At 35.5% G+C, this 20,000-nt stretch overlaps 2 protein-coding genes across 6 annotated transcripts in view; one reads left to right on the forward strand and one right to left on the reverse strand.

The window, feature by feature from the left end:
• LOC107555266 (chloride intracellular channel protein 4-like) overlaps positions 1–9,370 on the forward strand; it is an 11,896-nt gene extending 2,526 nt beyond the window's left edge. For 2 of the 5 annotated variants that reach the window (XM_016238012.1, XM_016238009.1), the window contains 6 exons: positions 638–1,437; positions 4,275–4,384; positions 6,077–6,202; positions 6,294–6,400; positions 6,493–6,674; positions 7,616–7,882. In XM_016238012.1, coding sequence (XP_016093498.1) covers positions 638–1,437; positions 4,275–4,384; positions 6,077–6,202; positions 6,294–6,400; positions 6,493–6,674; positions 7,616–7,777 — 1,487 coding nt within the window. In that variant the 3' untranslated portion in view covers positions 7,778–7,882. Of the gene's footprint in view, positions 1–11; positions 479–637; positions 1,438–4,274; positions 4,385–6,076; positions 6,203–6,293; positions 6,401–6,492; positions 6,675–7,615; positions 7,883–8,794 lie in introns of those variants that run through there. The other 3 variants (XM_016238011.1, XM_016238014.1, XM_016238013.1) reach the window with 3 other exon arrangements.
• Positions 9,252–15,693, reverse strand: LOC107555268 (uncharacterized). The gene is made up of 5 exons (XM_016238018.1): positions 14,941–15,693; positions 10,580–11,065; positions 9,650–9,690; positions 9,385–9,538; positions 9,252–9,293 (listed from the first exon to the last, which is right to left on the reverse strand). Exons 1-5 carry the CDS (start codon positions 15,044–15,046, stop codon positions 9,262–9,264), a joined length of 819 nt encoding a protein of 272 aa, XP_016093504.1. The 5' UTR covers positions 15,047–15,693; the 3' UTR covers positions 9,252–9,261.
• Between the last annotated feature and the right edge of the window lie 4,307 nt (positions 15,694–20,000).

Raw genomic sequence — 20,000 nt, forward strand, 5'->3', positions numbered from 1 at the left:
AGAAGAGGGCGTGTGCAAGAAGCAGGAACAGCTGGGCAATGGCAAACGGGAGGTCGCAGAGGGAGGTGAAGCTGCAAAAGAACAGCCAAAACAAGAAGTGCCAGCACCTATAGAGGAGGGGGCGGGGAACTGGCTAGAAGAGCTCAAGGCTGTCATTGAAGATGAGCCCAGGAGGAAAGCCCAGGGGGGGCGTAAAGTCACCATACCTGCCTGGTTGAAGGGCAGGGTGAGCTCGGATGCTCATTTCCAAGAGCCGTCGAAGCCCCTCAGCAGTCGGGTCAGAAGCGTGAGTGGGAGCAGTGAAGGGGAGGTGAATATCAAGGCCAAAGTTCAAGAGGTCATTATGGCGAATGGATCCCCTGCAGCAGCTGTAGTTCAACAGGAAGAGGAAAAAAACTCGGAAAATACGACAAAGATGGAGAATCCAGCTCAACGGGAGGGCAATCCACATGACCTGCAGATCGCCCTCTATGTGAAGGTACCCTCTACTGTTTATAGCCAGATGATGGTCAAGATTTATCCGTATAGGAGTATTAGAAGTGAACGAGAGAGAAAAAAACAGGCCTTAAACTGTAGGTCTATTATGGCAGTGTGCAATCTGAAAAGTGTCAGAAGCTTTCATTTTAAGATATGATTGGTGGAACCATAGAGGAGATGGTCCAGAATTCAGATCAGTTGGTGGAAAGCATCAAGCAAGAATTTGAAAGACTAGAGCGGATTGAACAGGTGGTGAGTGACAAAAATCTGGAGAATTGTGAAAAAATAGTAGCAGATACCGAATCACCTATTGTCAATGGACCTGAGGAGACAAGAGGAGCTGATAAAGAGGTAGAAAAGATTCAAGATGATGCTCAAAGAGTTGTAGAGATTACAGAAGAGCTGGTCAAGAAGGAGGAGCTTCTTATAGAGGAGGGAAGCTGTACAAAGGCGGAACAGCCACTTGATGATCCTGAGGTTGAAGAAGAGGGCGTGTGCAAGAAGCAGGAACAGCTGGGCAATGGCAAACGGGAGGTCGCAGAGGGAGGTGAAGCTGCAAAAGAACAGCCAAAACAAGAAGTGCCAGCACCTATAGAGGAGGGGGCGGGGAACTGGCTAGAAGAGCTCAAGGCTGTCATTGAAGATGAGCCCAGGAGGAAAGCCCAGGGGGGGCGTAAAGTCACCATACCTGCCTGGTTGAAGGGCAGGGTGAGCTCGGATGCTCATTTCCAAGAGCCGTCGAAGCCCCTCAGCAGTCGGGTCAGAAGCGTGAGTGGGAGCAGTGAAGGGGAGGTGAATATCAAGGCCAAAGTTCAAGAGGTCATTATGGCGAATGGATCCCCTGCAGCAGCTGTAGTTCAACAGGAAGAGGAAAAAAACTCGGAAAATACGACAAAGATGGAGAATCCAGCTCAACGGGAGGGCAATCCACATGACCTGCAGATCGCCCTCTATGTGAAGGTACCCTCTACTGTTTATAGCCAGATGATGGTCAAGATTTATCCGTATAGGAGTATTAGAAGTGAACGAGAGAGAAAAAAACAGGCCTTAAACTGTAGGTCTATTATGGCAGTGTGCAATCTGAAAAGTGTCAGAAGCTTTCATTTTAAGCTTTAAGGAAGGTTGTTACATAACTCTAAGTTTGGGGTCAATGAGAAGTTCATGCTTTTATTTAGCAAGGATGCATTACATTCATCAAAAGTGAGAGTAGACATTTATAATGTTACAAAAATGTTCAAATAAATGCTGCTTTTGAACTTTCTATTCATCAAAGGCTTTTGAACTTTCTATTCATCAAAGGATCCTGACAAATAAAATGTATCACAGTTTGCACAAAAATATGGAGCAGTTAAATGTTTGTAACATCAATAATAATCAGAAATGTTTCTCGAGCAGCAAATCAGCATATTATACTGATTTCTGAAGATCATGTGACACTGAAGACTGGAGTAATGCTGCTGAAAATACAGCTGCGCATCACAGAAATACATTTAATTTTACAACATATATACTTAAAAAACATTTATTTTAGATTGTAGTAATATTTCACAATTTTTACTGTTTTTAAATCAAATATGCCACCACAGTTTTACTGTAGTGACAGTAGCCTATTGTTATTGTTATCTAAAAACCTAAAAAAAAAGTAATTATGAATAATAATAACTGAAATGAAATAAAATAAAATTACAGATAAAAACTTTTAATTAATAAAAATATTGATACTATAATAGTATATAAATTATAGTAAAATAACACTGGTAAAAATAAATATTATAAAATGTTGGTGGGAACTGATCACTGTGGGTCATTTTTGTTACATACATATAAACTGTAAAAAGGCAAACAAAATTCAGATATTTGTAGAAATGCTGACAGAATAAAGCACTGAGTCTTATTGTAGGAATGACAATAATCAGGCTGTCTTGTTAGCAACATTAGCATACAGTTTCCTACAATGACAGCATGTCCTTCTGCTCAGCAGATGGTGTTACTATCACTAACCCTAATTGCATTAGTGTCTTTGCTGTACTGGTTAATTGGTCTGTCATCCCGCTTCTAGAAAACTAGAATGTAATTCCCAGTCCAGGGCAGTGTTACTGGAACAAGTTGGTTAAGCTGGTTATTGTTGCAGGTGCATTAACTTGATCACAGTATTATTGCAGTGTGACCTGCCAAAACCAGCATGAAAGTGCCAAAAATATACCATATACTGGTAGCTAATGCACTTTAAAGGGGTCATATGATGCGATTTCAAGTTTTCCTTTCTCTTTGGCGTGTTACAAGCTAATCAGCGGAAAGTGTTCCTAACTACTGTGCTCTGAATAAACATCTTGTGATGTTTGTCAGTCTAAGCTTATTTAGCTCCTTAATGGTTTTTCGCAATGTATTGTGTGGTTCAATCATTTACTCATTTACTGAGTTTCTTCAGATGTTGAACACAAAAGAAGATATTTTGAAGAATGTAGGTAACCAAAAAGTTGATGGGAGCCATTGACTTCCATAGTATGGGGGGAAATACTATGGAAGTCAATGGCTACATCAACAAAAGAAGACATTTGGAAGAATGTTGGTAAAGAGTTGATGGTAGCCATTGACTTTAATACTATAGATGTTATGTCACCAAAAGAAGATATGTTGAAAAATATTGGTAACCACAGAGGTGACGGTAGCTATTGACTTCTGTGGTATGGAAAAAATACTCTGGAAGTCAATGGCTACCATCAACAAAAGATGGTATTTTGAAGAATATTCATAACCTAGCAGTTGGCAGTAGCCATTGACTTACATAGTATGGAAAAATACTAATTAAGTCAAAAGCTACCAACAACAAAAGAAGATATTTAGTGAAAAATATTGGTATCCAAACAGATGACAGTAGCATTGATTTCCATAGTATGGAGATAAAAAATACTATAGAAGTCAATGGCTACCATCAAAAAAATAAAATATTTTGAAGAATGTTGTCAACCAAATGGTTGACGGTAGCCATTGACTTCTATAGTATAATAAAATACTCTGGAAGTCAATGGCTACCATCAACAAAAGACGATATTTTAAAGAATGCTGGTAACCTAGCAGTTGATGGTAGCCATTGACTTCCATAGTATGGAAAAAATACTAATTAAGTTAAAAGCTACCATCAACAAAAGAAGATATTTTGAAGAATGTTGGTAACCAAACAGTTGACGGTAGCCATTCATAGTTATACTATAGAAGTCGAAAAAATACTATACACTAAAATATACTACAAATACTATAGAAGTCAATGGCTACCGTCAACTGTTTAGTTACCAACATTCTTCAAAATATCTTCTTTTGTGCTTAACAAAGCCTGATTAACCTTTTTTTCGTCATTTAATTGATGTGACATGATGATAAAAGAAGCTTGTTTGGATTTTGAAGTAATCTAGATCTAAGTGTAAATAACCACATAAAGTAAGTACTTAGCCGAATGTGTACCATTGCATATTTAAATCACTTATAATAATATAAAACACTTAAATATATTTCATAATCTGTCAGGTCTTTTTAATGACTTTTGTATTATTCTGGATTTTCTGTACATCTTGGAGCTATTTGAAAAAAAAAAAAAAAAGATAATTTAAGTAATTTATATTTTAAACCATTTAAAAATCCTCATTTCATCATACAGTGTCTTCATGCGTTAGGAAGTGTTTGCTGTGCAGAGCGAACCAAATCAAAAGCTCAAGCTTTTCAAACACACTGTACTCTCGTCTCTTGAAGAGCACTGACGTCTGTAGTGGAAGGAATGATGGGATAATGTGTGTGTCTCTCAGGCCGGCAGTGATGGAGAGAGTATCGGGAACTGTCCCTTCTCTCAGAGACTCTTCATGATCCTCTGGCTGAAAGGAGTCATCTTCAACGTCACCACTGTGGACCTCAAGAGGTGAAGCACAGAATTCACAGATAAAGACACAACAACACATATTTCCATTAGGACGTTCCTGTAGCTCACGCTGTAGAGCATAACGCACGCAACGCTAAGATTGCGGGTTCAATTTCCATCTGATAAAATGTATTGAATGCAATGTAAATGTGTGTTTTTAAAGATTAATTTTAATTTAGCAAAATTAATATCCAGAAATTGATATTATTTCATTATTTTTAATATTAGTTCATTTAAATGTCTTGTTGGAGTTATTAACTGATAAAATGCAATGTATTGAATGCAATGTACAGTATGTCACTTTGGAAAAGATGCATAAATATAAATGTAGGAAAGTTATGATTCCTAATAGAATAAAATTATTTTAATATGTTATTCTGATCAACTAAATTATATAGGAATTTAGTGGATATCAGGATCTTATTTAACTCTATTAATATACTTTCGCTTACGAATAATGATGGGAATTTCATTTGCAATTCTGTACACATTTCTTTAGGACTTTTTGACTGCTTATTGAGGATAGTGCAGTGTTGTTTTAGTACTATTTCTTACATGTATAGTCTTTATTAATATTCATATTTATTAATTATAGTATTTTTTTAATATTTTGAATTGACCTTTATTTTTGAAGTTTTCATTTTAATTAAAAAAATTTCAATGTGAGCTTCTGACATTTTATTAAAAAAGTATTATTACTTTTGCAATATTTTTATTTAGCACTTATTGATTTTTATTTCTGTTTTAGTAATTTAGTTTTAGCTATCTGCTTTTGTTATTTTTATTGTGTGTGTACCTGGTATTTATCACGTTATGGGGACCAAATGTCCCCACAAGGATAGTAATACTAGTAAATGTTGACCTTGTGGGGACATTTTTGAGGTCCCCATGAGGAAACAAGCTTATAAATCATTCAGAATGAGTTTTTTTTAGAAAGTAAAAATGCAGAAAGTTTCCTGTAAGGGGTAGGGTTAGGGGTAGGGTTGGTGTAGGGCAATAGCACATACAGTTTGTACAGTATAAAAACCATTACACCTATGGAATGTCCCCATAAAACATGGAAACACAACATGTGTGTGTTTGTGTGTGTGTGTGTATGTGTATGTGTGTGTGTGTGTGTGTGTGTGTTTGTGTGTGTGTGTGTGTGTGTGTGTGTGTGTGTATTTATAATTTTTTTTATTTCAGATTTAGTTTTCGTAATTTTAGTATTTCAATTTATAAACTTAATTTATTTCAGTTAGTTGCCACTTGCTACTTTATGTTTTTCATCTAATATTTATATTTGTTTCGTTTAATTTTATTTTAGATTCATTTTAATTCATGAAAATGATTTTTTTAATAGCTTTAGTTCAGTGGTTCCCAAACTTTTCAATATGAAGGGTAATGTTGCACTATATCCAGCTATATTGTGTTAAAATATATTACATGAAAAAGTGCATAAATAATTAGACAAAAATGTAAATATATTTTTACACATTTTATTCACAAATCATTCATTTATTTATTTATTTAATGCAAAAAAAAAAATGTTTTTAAACAAAAACCATACCCCTCTTGTGATATGGTATGGTGGGCCCAATCAAATGTCGTCCAACTTTGGCCCACATACCCTGGTTTTGGGCATCTCTGCTGTATTTTTATTTAGCAATAGCAACACTGATGATGGCAGGTTTGTTGGTCCGTGTCACACAGAAAGCCGGCGGATCTGCAGGATCTCGCTCCAGGAACCAACCCTCCATTCATGACCTTCAACGGAGAGGTGCTGGTGGACGTCAACAAGATCGAGGAGTTTCTCGAGGAACGACTGGTCCCACCACGGTACTTACTATCGCTTCACTTGCCATTGCCTCAGATCCTTATTACATTCCTTAAAAAATTCTTACAAATTAACCCTGGTACATTCTTTAAGATACCCAAAGTTGACAGCAAAGCATCCAGAATCCAACACAGCAGGAATAGATGTATTTGCCAAGTTTTCTGCCTACATCAAGAACCCTCGTAAAGAAGCTAATGAGGGTGAGTTTCATTGGTTTTATTGAAGATTGTGAAATGATGCTCTGTTCTTCTGTAGTTCTGTTTTGGTCTGGTGTTTGTTTGTGTGTATATAGGTCTGGAGAAAGCTCTTCTGAAGTCTCTGAAGAGGTTGGATGAGTATTTGCAGACGCCGCTGGCCGAGGAGATAGATGCCAACAGCGTAGATGATCCCGGTGTGTCCACACGCAGTTTTCTGGATGGACCGGATCTCACGCTCGCAGACTGCAACCTGCTGCCCAAACTACACATCATTAAGGTATTTCCTTTCCTTCATGTGCCATCGCTCATTCTATGACTTTGCCTGTCTTTTTGTATATAAAATAAATATTGAAATATGAAAGCCCAAGATCTGTTAAAAGATTTTTTAAAGGAACTTCAAACTAATTAATCTAATTTCAATTTGTTGAATTGAAAAAAGTACATTAATGCATACATTTGAAAATGCTTTTGCATTTGGAGTGAAACCCTTTTGCTTTATTAATGACAACAGCATTTGAGCTGATATGAACAAAATATGATGGTCATGTTATCTAGCGTCACAAAGAAATATTGCAGAATCTAAAATATTTTACTGGTAATATTTACGTAATAACCTTGTTTTAAGTTTTGAAGTACAAGGTTTAAATTATTTAAATATTAAAATATTATATGTGGTGTCAGACAAGGGTTAGTATATTTAACTAAAAGTAAAACTGAAATTAAAACCATTAAAAATAAATGTTTTTGAAATGCCTTTAAATAAAATAAACACTACGTGGAAAAACATAAAAAATAAAATATAAAACTATACTACAAGGCTGAAATATAAATTTAGTTTAATTTGATGTATTAAAATAACTAAAACTATATATATTTGTATATTAACTATATATATATATATATATAGTTTTATTCACTTTTATTTTAGTTTTGTTTTAGTTATTTTAGCAAATAGTTATAAATTATATACATTTGAATATTTATGTAATATAAATAATTAATACATTATAATCTAAAAAAAAAAAAATATATATATATATATATAATTTTAACTTTTAATTAAATTTTTTATTTTATTTTCACACTTAACATAAATATATATAATTATATAATTGCACACATTTTAGAGCCAGTGTTTTTGGCATGCACACATTTTTACTCAGCAAAAATGCATATGCTGGATTTCTGGTTTTACCGCCTCTATACTCTGTGTTGCAGATTGTTGCCTGGAAGTACAGGGGTTTTGAGATTCCTGCTGAGATGACCGGGGTTTGGCGATATTTGAATAATGCTTACAAGAGAGAGGAGTTCATGAACACCTGCCCTGCTGAGCGCGAGATCGAGTTCGCTTACCTGGACATCGCCAAAAAGATCAAATAGTTCAGGATGACCAGACAAGTACTGGTAGCTCAGAGCAACGTCACATGCTTGTGTGTGTGTGTGTGAGTGAGTGCGTGCATGCGTGTGTCTCTGTGTCTGTGTGTGCGTGTGTGTCTATGTGTGTGTATGTGTGTATGTGTGTGCGTGCGTGTGTGTCTATGTGTGTGTATGTGTGTATGTGTGTGCGTGCGTGTGTGTCTATGTGTGTATGTGTGTATGTGTGTGCGTGCGTGCACTCACTGGTGGAGCTGCACTAATACTATGGTATATTGATCATAAATCAGTAGACTGGCATACGTTTTCCTTTAATCAATGGCAGGACCAGGAAAATAGTATAAGACCAGACGCAGAGATAAAATACTCTTAACAATCGATCTGTCTTCATAGATGATATAGATAGACTAGATATGGCACATTCATTATATTCACCAAGGCCTTGACCAAATCTCAATCACCTTTAAGCTATGGATCTCTATATTTCTGGATTATTCTTTCTATTTTTTGCATTTTTGAATTTTTACTTATGCTTCTTCTGGTCAGGCCAGTATATTTTCACACATTTTCTATTTGCATTTTCTATTTAAAGAAATCTTGTTTATTTTACAATATCACCACCATATATGTTTAATGAAACTCTCCTTTTGTATCGTCACACGAGGCTATTATCCACACGTTTACTAATTACGTTACTGATTGTAATAGTTTTGACTTTCCAAGTTTAGGATGAAACTGCTGCTTCCTATATATTTGATTGCTGTTGTTGTTTTAATCGGTGCACAGAACTTGTTAAAACACGCTATTTATGCAACTTTGTAACCTTGCGCGAATGCCTCATGAAGCTCTGACGAGAAGACTTTAATTAAACTAATCAGAATTCATCATTAAGTCTTCATGGTTTTTAATTTCCTATCCCCGTGATGAACGAGGGTCGTGTGAAGATTGAGATCTTGAGACGAGCGAAATGAAAGACTCTGGTGGTGCTGAACTTCTTTTGACTCGTTCTCTTGTATTCTGCAGGATCTCAATGAACGTCACCCAAGCAACCGCAGCTCTTTGAGCAATCAGATCAATTTCAAAGGCGTAATATCAACAGCTTGTCTTTCTAGTCGACTTGCTACCTCATCATCACCATAGTGACCTCTACGTTTGAGCTCGGAGAACTTGTGCAAACGCTAGTACAGTGACGCACGTCACTCTTTAAATACGGTCTTATTTTGCAATGATCACCGAGAGAGATATCTGTAGAAAAATAAAGTTCTCTTTATTATCACAGTAGTTTTTTTGCATGCTTTGTCATTTTTATTGGAGCTTGCAACAACGAAGAGCGTTAAGAGCATTTCGTGCACAAAGTCAAAGGTACACACGTCACAGAGGTCAGAGGGGTCAGTCGTGTTATTGATGGTCCTTTGAGAAGAGTTTAAGCATCTCTGTTTGAGAACAGGATTTGTTGCTTGGTGAAATGAGGGAGACATGAGCTGCTCATCTCAGTTCTGAGAGCAGTACTTCCAGAAGCACACTGTTTTTGGAGAAAGATAAACAGTTTATTTTATTTTTTATCATGCACATGGCAAGTTTTTGTTATGCAGACCAGTTGGTTTGCATCATACCTCGCTTGTTGGTTTTCTTAGCTGATGGAAGAGACTGTTTAAAGGCTTTTCCGTTGAGTTTGGGATCCATTTGGTCAGTGCTGGCCTTCGGTGAAATCCCAGCGCCGTCTATAGAGGTCGCTGTGGTGGAATTCAGGTTTCCATCTGTAACTGTCTGCAGGTTAGAAAACACGAATTATAGCATAAAGCACAAATTTGACTTTTTATACATTTATAAATATACTGTACATATAATGTATTTATTTATTTTAATATCTGAACATACCATTTTGTTCTTCTTCCCAGTACTTCGTCCGTTGCTATTTCCTTTGAAGAAGAAGAAGAAGAAGAAGAAGAAGAAGAAGAAGAAGAAGAAAAAAAAAAACAACAATAAGAGGCAAGATTTAATTCAACTAAATTGTATTCAATATTAAATCATTCAAAAGTTTGAGGTCGGTAAGATTTTAAATGTTTTTTTACAGAAGTATCTTCTGCTCGCCAAGGCTGCATTTATTTAAATTTATATATTTATATACAAATTTATTTATATAAAACTGCAAAAATGCTAGTTTTATTATTCTTTTAATATTATTTATATACTATTACAGTATTCATATTTTGTATTAAGTTTTTATTTTTATATTTTCAGTTTTACTACTTGTTTAAGTTCAAGTCCATTTTAATATGCTTTTTTCATTTGTATTTTTTTTAATAGTTCTATTTGTTTTAGTAATTTTAATACTTAAGCTTAAACTTTCTTTCAATTAGTTGCAAAGACAACATTTGTAATTATTTAATCAATTTCATTTCAACTTTATTTCAAATAGCAAAAATATTATTAATAGTTTTAATTTTACTTTACAATTACACTAATAGAAAAAAACAGTGAAAATTGTGACATATTATTACAATTTAAAATAGCTGTTTTCTATGTGAATGTGTTAAACTGTAATTTATTTCTGTGATGCGCAGCTGTATTTTCAGCATCATTCCTCCAGTCTTCAGCGTCACATGATCTTCAGAAATCAGTATAATATGCTGATTTGCTGCTCAAGAAACATTTCTGATTATTATCAATGTTGAAAACAGTTGAGCTGCCCGATATTTTTGTGGAAAGTGATACATTTTATTTTTCAGGATTCCTAGATAAACATAAAGTTCAGAAGAACAGCATTTATTTGAAACAGACTAAATGAAATGTCTATTTTTGACACACCTCTGGTTATGAAGGTGATTCGATGGCTCAGTGTGCTGTTCATGAACTTGTGAAGCTCTTCAAGTGCACTCAGCATCTTCACCAGCTCCTCTCGAGCGGCCGGATCTGATTGTTCGGCTGCTGATGGAGTGTCGCCGTGCTCGCTTGAATCAATCAGCTTTGACAGTCTGAACAGTCTGTTCTTCTCCGTTTGCCGCCGGGAATCGGGTGAACTCTTTGTGCGGTCAATGCTCAGAGATCCATCACGAATCTCCTCGTGTCCGTCAGAAAGAAGTGTTAGTGTCTTTAATGGATTATTGACACCCGTGTCTAAGGTTTTGTCTCTGATATTTGGGCTAGTTGTCGCTGTGATTATTTCGTCTAATGCTTTCATCACTACGGTTTTTCCATCTCCGGCTGGAAATGTCGTCATTGATCTGGTCTTCAGTAGCTTCTCGAAAATCCTCGTCGCTTGTGCTGCATTTTCCTCAATATTCCTCTGTGGATCTGGAAGGAAATACCAATACTTTAAGGCATTTTTGAATCCGTTAAAGCAACTGTAGCTCCGCGACTTTGGAGCCACTTTCAGTTATGTGTTGCAGCCAAAAAGCAATCCGCCCTTTTCGCAGAATTCCGTACCCGCTCTCCACATTTGGCAGGAAGCATGGGAAAGAAACAACCATTCGCCTTATTAGAAGTCAGTGTACAATCAGAATGATTTTAAATAGTAAACAAACTTTTCCGAAGCGTTGAATCAATCGAACCAATGGTCTACTGTTTCGTAGCGCTCGAAACGACACACGTTGGTCAAAACTGTGTAAATGCAACAAAACTCAAGCCAAAACATGCATAAATGTTTTTTTTTTTGGCTTGTCTAAACAGGCCAGTTAGAGACTATTATTAGTGCCCTCGTCGCTTGTGCTGCATTTTCCTCAATATTCCTCTGTGGATCTGGAAGGAAATACCAATACTTTAAGGCATTTTTGAATCCGTTAAAGCAACTGTAGCTCCGCGACTTTGGAGCCACTTTCAGTTATGTGTTGCAGCCAAAAAGCAATCCGCCCTTTTCGCAGAATTCCGTACCCGCTCTCCACATTTGGCAGGAAGCATGGGAAAGAAACAACCATTCGCCTTATTAGAAGTCAGTGTACAATCAGAATGATTTTAAATAGTAAACAAACTTTTCCGAAGCGTTGAATCAATCGAACCAATGGTCTACTGTTTCGTAGCGCTCGAAACGACACACGTTGGTCAAAACTGTGTAAATGCTACAAAACTCAAGCCAAAACATGCATAAATGTTTTTTTTTTGGCTTGTCTAAACAGGCCAGTTAGAAACTATTATTAGTGCCCTATTAGACACTGGTTCAATGGTTCACTGTCCCAATGGCAAACCACTGACATTTCAAAACATTTTGAAACAGTTGTGAAGTAACAATGTCTGAAAATCTCTTACTGAAATCATGTGACTTTGGCAGTTTGATATGCTCCAAAATACTGGTTTGAAAGAAATGATTCACAAAGGCTTCAGAGCGTCACAATGCAGCTGCTTTAAAGGGTTGGTGAAATGAAAATGCATTCATCATTTACTCACCCTGGTGTCATTCCTAACCTGTATGGCTTTCTTTCTTTTTTGGAGACCAAACAGGTTCGGTTCCCATTAATTTCCATCATATAGACAAAGAATACAATGGAAGTCAATGCGAACGGACCAGTGTTCTTGAAAATATCGCCGTATGTGTTTCACATGAAAAAACACGAAGGTGAGTAAATGATGAGAGATCTAACCCTTTAACCTCCATTTTTAAACTCCTTTGGAGCTCAATGGAATGCAATTGAATTAGTTTCAGCTACAGTAAAGTGTTTGCATGTCTCTAAAATTCCAGTTTATGGTTGGTACCAGAATGATGCATCCCCTCTGAAAGGGTTTGTCTCATTTAGTGGCGTACCGATCTAAGTGCTGTTGACACGGAATTGTTCCCATACCCATAGAAACAAGTCAATGGGAATGCCAATGCACTGAAACACCCTGCAGAACCTTGAAAAGAGAGACATCCCAAACTTCAAACATCCCTTAAAAGGCCTTTTCTTGGCTTGGACAAACATACAAGGTATAACAGATGATAAATGCCTTTTGTCCTCATCATCATTCTGATCTAAGATGTGGACACTGACAAACTGCGTGTTCACACTCGTGTACAAACACATATGGAGCCGCTCTCTGCCTGCAGCCACGTTTACAGAAGTCTTGGGGAAGTCGGCGAGTTGTTAGGACGACCGCAGTGCGTCTCGGTGATGTCAGAGGTGGGGTTTTTGGACTCAGAAATACAAAAAAAGACGTTTGTAAACACTAAACTTACCATCACTCCATTAAAAACGCTTTGAAGGGCCTCTTGATAAAATACGAGTGGTATTATCACTCTCGTTAAAGGCAGTCGTGACCATTGTTGCAATGAAAAAGTGCACCAGATTCCATACATGCATATGGTACTAAATTAGCATGACCTGAATTGTAGTGATTATTTTAGCAGTAGTGCACTTATTATTTTAAGAACACTGTTTGTGCATGTGCATTTACATTCTCATTAAGTTATGAAAACATTATAAATGTTCTGTGATTTAAAAAAAAAAGTTTTTTTAAACATTTTTGGTTATGCGAATGTTAAAGGAACATTCCATTTTACATTTTGAGAACATTATTAATTGTCAAATAACTTTAAGCAAACATTCTATTAATGTTACTGGAAGAATGCTTGTTCATAACATTGAGAGAACATTCTGAGAGCGTTTCCTGTCGGCTGCTTTATTGTTGCATGGTGAAGATACTGTGCACAGTGCGCGCACATCCAGGTCAAGAAGTTCTGTAAGACAATCAGAATTAACCTAAATGAGATCCGCTGAGACTTAATGACCTAATTCATAACTCTACTTGAAACCCCTGAGCCAATTTTAGCCTGAAACCTGAATGTGAAGCCAGATTTAAGGTTTGCACACACACTGGAAGTGCGGACAGCACAAGACCAACAGAAGACCACAAGAGCTGGCGCCACTGGACTAATTATCTTGGTCCAGCGCCATCTCAGAGTCTGTAGGCTTGACAACAGTGAAACTAACATCTCACAGGACGGAGAAATCACAAATGAGATCTCATTAATATCTCAAATATCTCCTCTACGCTCTTAATAATAAAGGTTCTTTATTGGCATCTATGCTTCCATTAAGAACCTTTAGCATCCATTTAAACCTTTCCAATCCACAAAAGATAATTTTTAATGGAAAAAAGGTTCTTCAGATTAACACTGAGAAAAGATGGTTCTTTTGAGAACCGCCCACCAGAATGTAAGAATGGAACCAAAAATAGTTATTCTATGGCATCGCTGCAAAAACCCTGATGAATTTAGGTGAATTAACACTAACACTGTTTCTTAAAGTGAATCAGTCTGTATTGTATAAAGCACTATATAAATAAATCTGACTTGACTTGAGTCAGAAATATAGCATTGCACTACAATGCAAAAAAAAAAAAGTTTCTTATTTAATATTTTTGTCTTGTTTTCCATTACAAACATCTAAACATTATTACATCAAGATACATTTATTTGAGGAAAATGACTCAAAATATAAAGGCTTGTTTTCTGCTTAATACAAGAAAAAAAAAGTCAGTGGGGCAAGAAAAATAATCTTGTTTTCCTTTTGAATTGTTATTTTTTTCCCCTTGTTTTTAAGCATAAACTCACTTAATTTTGGAAGATTTGTCAGCAAGCAAAACTGAATTTCTAATAGACCTATATGGCCATTTTACTTCTCAAGTAAATGTGTCTTTATTTAAGAACATTTGTACTGAAAAACAGGAAAAATACTGAGAAAGAAAATCATTTTTGCAGTGAAACGCCAAGGTCATTAGTTTGTTTCCCAGGAAGTGCATGCACTAATTAAATGTACAAATGGAATGCTAAAATGACTCAAAATATAAAGGCTTGTTTTCTGCTTAATACAAGAATAAAAAATGTCAGTGGGGCAAGAAAAATAATCTTGTTTTCCTTTTGAATTGTTATTTTTTCCCCTTGTTTTAAGCATAAACTCACTTAATTTTGGAAGATTTGTCAGCAAGCAAAACTGAATTTCTAATAGACCTATATGGCCATTTTACTTCTCAAGTAAATGTGTCTTTATTTAAGAACATTTGTACTGAAAAACAGGAAAAATACTGAGAAAGAAACTCATTTTTGCAGTGAAACGCCAAGGTCATTAGTTTGTTTCCCAGGAAGTGCATGCACTAATTAAATGTACACGTGGAATGCAATGTAAGTAGTTAAAAAAAAAAACACCTTATTGAACCAAATGCATGAATGTAAACTGTGAGCTGGTTTTGACCTGCCTCACCTCCATCAGCTGGTTCTCCAGGCATCAGCGGAGCAGCATCCAACACCGAAGCGACAGTCAGCAGAGCAACTGTGGTCAATAGTTTCAACATGTCCACCTTATACATCTCAGTGACCTGAAGGTGAGACCGTCCAGCTGTGAATGAGAGATAAATGAATCTCAATTTTCTGTCTCAAAATGGCAAATCGTACACCTGCCGCACTCTTTTGCACTGATGCGCCTCTAAGATGAGAAGGCTTGTCAAGTGTGTTGCACTTTACAGTATTTTACGCTGCGCTTCCTCTACCGTCACGCCACATCCACAGGGCCTTTTAAAACGAGACACCCACACTGACACCGTCCAATCAGGCCGCTCATCCCTCCCTGCCATGTCCAGGCGTGGTGTGACATTTGGGGCCGTGTTTGGCGTTGGGGTCTCCATTGTGGAGGCGGCGGCAGGCTGTGGGCCCTTCTGCGTCAGAGGCCCTTTTTACTTCGGCTTCTGTGCAAACACATTAAGAAGTGCCTTATCACTGCTTACACAGCAGTGCACCCGATGACTTTGTCCACTCCTCGACGGGGTCAAAAGGGCCATCCCGAATCCGGACGACGTCTGATGTGTGCGCCAATGCAAATAACCCTCATGCATATGAGAAGAAATTAGCATGACTTGAAGTGCAGGACGCGTCTGACGAGAAAGATGAGAAGACAAATGCATTGGTCACCATCATTTCATGCGATCAATCACACTTATGCAAAACGTTTTTCAAAATGAAACAGCAATTTACCTTTGTCCTTGAGTTTTGATGTCATCATATCACTTATTTACAGTAGCTCCGTGTTATTTTGAATTAGCTTTTTTACAATGTTAATACAGATTTAATTAATTTAGAGCTTTAACTTTGTCATTTTTAAGTTTTTCTTCATGAAATTAGCATGAACTGAAATGCAGGATGCGTGCGATGATCAAAAATAAGAAATTATAAACAAATGAAACTAATTTCATGTAATTATGGTGTATTCTTTTAAATATAGGAGTATTTTTGTTATAAATAATATATGCAGTTTGACATGTCTATATAGGCAGTCATGAAGTTCTATTTAAAATATTTTTTAACAAATATGCATAGATATAATAACTTTGCCATTATAAAATCTGTTTTGGTTTTTTAAATCAATCACATTTATATGATAATAATAATAAAGTCCATGAGTACTGATGTTGTCACACCACTTATTTACACTATGATTTATATATCAGTATAATATTTATTATTATTTGAATTTTATTGTAGTAACTTCTTATGTGCTTTATTATTATTTTAAATATTTCTATAGCGCTTTACTTTTTTTTACATTTTAATTTTACATTTTAAAATGTGAAGTTCAAATTTTTTCTACTTTTTTTTAAATCTAATATTTATATTTTATTTCAGCTTTATTCCAATTAATTGGATTCAAATTGTTTTACTATGATTTTGGTTAACAATAACAACACTGCAGTACTTACAACAAAAATTGAGCTGTCATAAATGAAATAAGGAACAGGAAGTGACATCATTTCAAGGAGCAATCAAAAGCTGGTATGTTCTACTTTTATTGGTTGCCAGGGTGATCTGGGTGTTTTTTTATTGTCTATTCTGGGCTGTGTTTCCCAAAGGCACCGTAGTTACATCGCAGACCCATTGAAACCAATGGAGCTACGATCAACTTTTCAGCTTTTGGGAAACGCAGCCCCGCGGGTCTCCTCTGCATTTTGGCCCATTTCATAGTCGCATGATTTGAGGAATCATTCATATCTAGAACCTTGCATATGCAAGCATCTCCAATAAAGCAAATTACTTTAGAATGCAAGTAATAAAAGCTGTAAAGTTTGGGTGAGAAACAGTGTGTGTTCCTGCTGGAAGTGATTTGTGTTTGCTCTGGCCGTGGTGTCAGGAGAGAGGGTTGGGAATGCAGTCAGAGACGGAGGATCAGAGCCTCAATGGAGGTTGCTGGGAAAGGAGAAGCCGACCTGAGAGCATCCAGCAGCTCATTACCCTTTCAGAGCACAGTCACCACTTCTGTGAGGCAGCGTCAAAACTCGTGTCCTGACACACACGGTCTCTCCAAAGGAAATGTGTCCCTGCCGTGGCCAAGAAAGTAGCCTTTTCTTGTTTGTTTGTTTGTATAACAGTGTTAGAGTTGAAACCAGATTCTGGAGGATCCAGAACAAACCCCAATGCTCAGGCTGTCCATTTCAATGAACTTTTTGCAATATTCATGTAGAGATTTATAAAGCATTTTTCTTTTTTGCAACATAAATCACAAATATTTCATTATATTATAGAGGGTTTTCACTAGTGTCTGAATTTTTTTTAATTAATATTTAGAAAATATATATATTTAAAAATACATATTAATATTTTAAAATATTTTTCATTCTTAATTTATCTATTTAGTTATTTTTAGTTCAGTGTTTTAGTTTAGTATGTTTTTTCCTCTCCGCTCAGGATAATCAAGTCTTTGTCCTGGTCATTTGCTGAAGTCCTTCACTAGAGGACAGTGTTGGATTTCATTGATCTTGTCCTGCTTGTGCTGTCAATGTGAGAGATGGAAACAAGATCATCTTAAACTGATGGTTCTCCTGCAGTATTTTAGACCACTGAACATGATTTAAACTGTGATGCGTTGCATTGCATTATTTTACTTTAATGAATGTAATCATTGTACTTCTTATTTATTATTCATTTTATTGCATTTTAAAATTAACTGTGACTTTCATTTTGCATGTTTTTTTTTTTTTAACTCATTTTAAATTCTGTCAGTCTTTAAAATAGTAATTTTGGCCTTTGTGTTCACGTCAAATAACAAAGTTGTTGTTGTTGTTGTTTTTAAAAGTAGTTAAAACTGTAATTCAACAACAATGCATTCAATTAATGAAAAGTGGCTGTAAAGACATTTATAATGTTACAAAAGATTTATATTCCAAATAAATGCTTTTCTTTTGATCTTTCTATTCACCCGTGAATCCTGAAAAATAAAATGTATCACACAAAAATATTGTGCAGCACAACTGTTTTCAACATTGATAATAATCAGAAATGTTTCTCGAGCAGCAAATCAGCATATTATACTGATTTCTGAAGATCATGTGACACTGAAGACTGGAGGAATGATGCTGAAAATACAGTTTTGATCACAGCAATACATTTCATTTTAACAAATATTCACACAGAAAATAGTTGTTTTAAATTGTAATGATATATCACTGTTTTTACTGTATTTTTTGGGTGAGCAGAAGAGACTGTAAAGCAGCACACATGATGCTGAGGATGCGAGTGATTGAGACGAGCGTGAGGTCTGGACAGAAGAAGGAAGGGAAGGTCAGGCCGCAGAAAAGAGCGATTTGTTTTCAGTGAAACTGGAGATCCTCCCCCACTTACCGCCGGCGCAACCTACAGCGGAATCAATTACCACTTGTCAGGATGAAACCAAAGCCATGCAACACAATAAGGGCACGACCTGAGAATTCTGTGTGAGCTGCTGCATGTGTGTGTGTGTGTGTGTGAGTGTGTGTGTGTGTGTGTGTGTGTGTGTGTGAGTGCGTGTATGTGTGTGTGTGTGATTTTATTTGTGACTTTTATTTGTTTGTTTGTTTGTACAAAGCAAAGCTAGTCCAGGCTTAAACCAATATAAATTCATTTTATTTTTTAATATTCTGTTCAAATTTTGGCTTCTTTTTCTGTTTTTATATGTCCTTGTTGAATAAATAAAAAGCTACAGTAAGTTTTTGGTGTATTTAACATTTATTAATACTGTAGTACTTTATATATTATTTTATGAAAGTAGTTCTGGCTCTAAAATATGATTGGATGATCCACATTCTGAACTTTAATTTAAATTATATTTTAATGGGGTATGTTACCCGGCAACCACAGACAGCCATCAAACTAATTATTTGGCAAACAAATTGTTTATTGTTTATAAGCATTAATCATTAATATAGTAATTTATCATATTGCCATTTGCTGCTGTTTTATAGAAGTAGAAGTCACTCTAGACCCGTGTTACAGTATTTTTAGCACTTTAATTCAATGTGTTACTTGTTTCTTTTATTATTTGTGAATTCTTTTTTCGCAATTTCTGAGTGAAAATTGTTTCAAAGATACAATCCTACACAACTGTTGTTTTTTAGTGTACATAGTATCTACTTATTTGGTAAAATAATTGTTTATTGTTAATTAGCATTAATACTAGTTATTATTAATAAATATAGATGCATTTTATCATATTGCTGTTTTATGAAAAAAGTAACTCTTGGTCTGTGTTACAGTGATTTTAATATTTTTGTCACATGCTTCAATATCATACATAACCATACATCAATCAATCAATCAATCAATCACTCAATCAAATACTCTGGCCAAAATATATTTTGTAAACAGTGAAGATGAAATTGAAAATATATTTAGTTTCAACCTTCATACACCAAAATATATTTCAAAATGTATTTAATGGGCAAGAAACTACATTTCCAATCTTACAGTAGCCAACATTTAGGTTTTATTCATTTTTTAAATTCACAAATAACAAAAAATGGCATATGTGAATGTATTTTCTCGGACTGAAATATATGGAGGGCAAAATATACTAAATATATAAAATGTGACCCTGGAGCACAAAACCAGTCATAAGGGTCAATTTTTTGAAATTTCGATTAATACATAATCTGAAAGCTGAATAAATAATCTTTCCATTGTAAATCTGGAATCTGAGGGTGCAAAAAAATCTAAATATTGAGAAAATCATCTTTAAAGTTGTCCAAATGAAGTTCTTAGCAATGCATATTACTAATCAAACATTAAGTTTTGATATATTTACGGTAGGACATTTACTAAATATCTTCATGGAACATGATCTTTACTTAATATCCTAATGATTTTTGGCATAAAAGAGAAATGTATAATTGTGACCCATACAATGTATTGTTGGCTATTGCTACAAATATCCCCCAGCGACTTAACACTGCTTTTGTGCTGCAGGGACACAAATATATTGGTAGAATATATATTTACATTAATATACTGTATATTGTGGAA

This window comes from Sinocyclocheilus grahami, unplaced genomic scaffold (genome assembly GCF_001515645.1).
Source record: "Sinocyclocheilus grahami isolate Dianchi unplaced genomic scaffold, SAMN03320097.WGS_v1.1 scaffold528.1, whole genome shotgun sequence".
Taxonomy (NCBI): domain Eukaryota; kingdom Metazoa; phylum Chordata; class Actinopteri; order Cypriniformes; family Cyprinidae; genus Sinocyclocheilus; species Sinocyclocheilus grahami.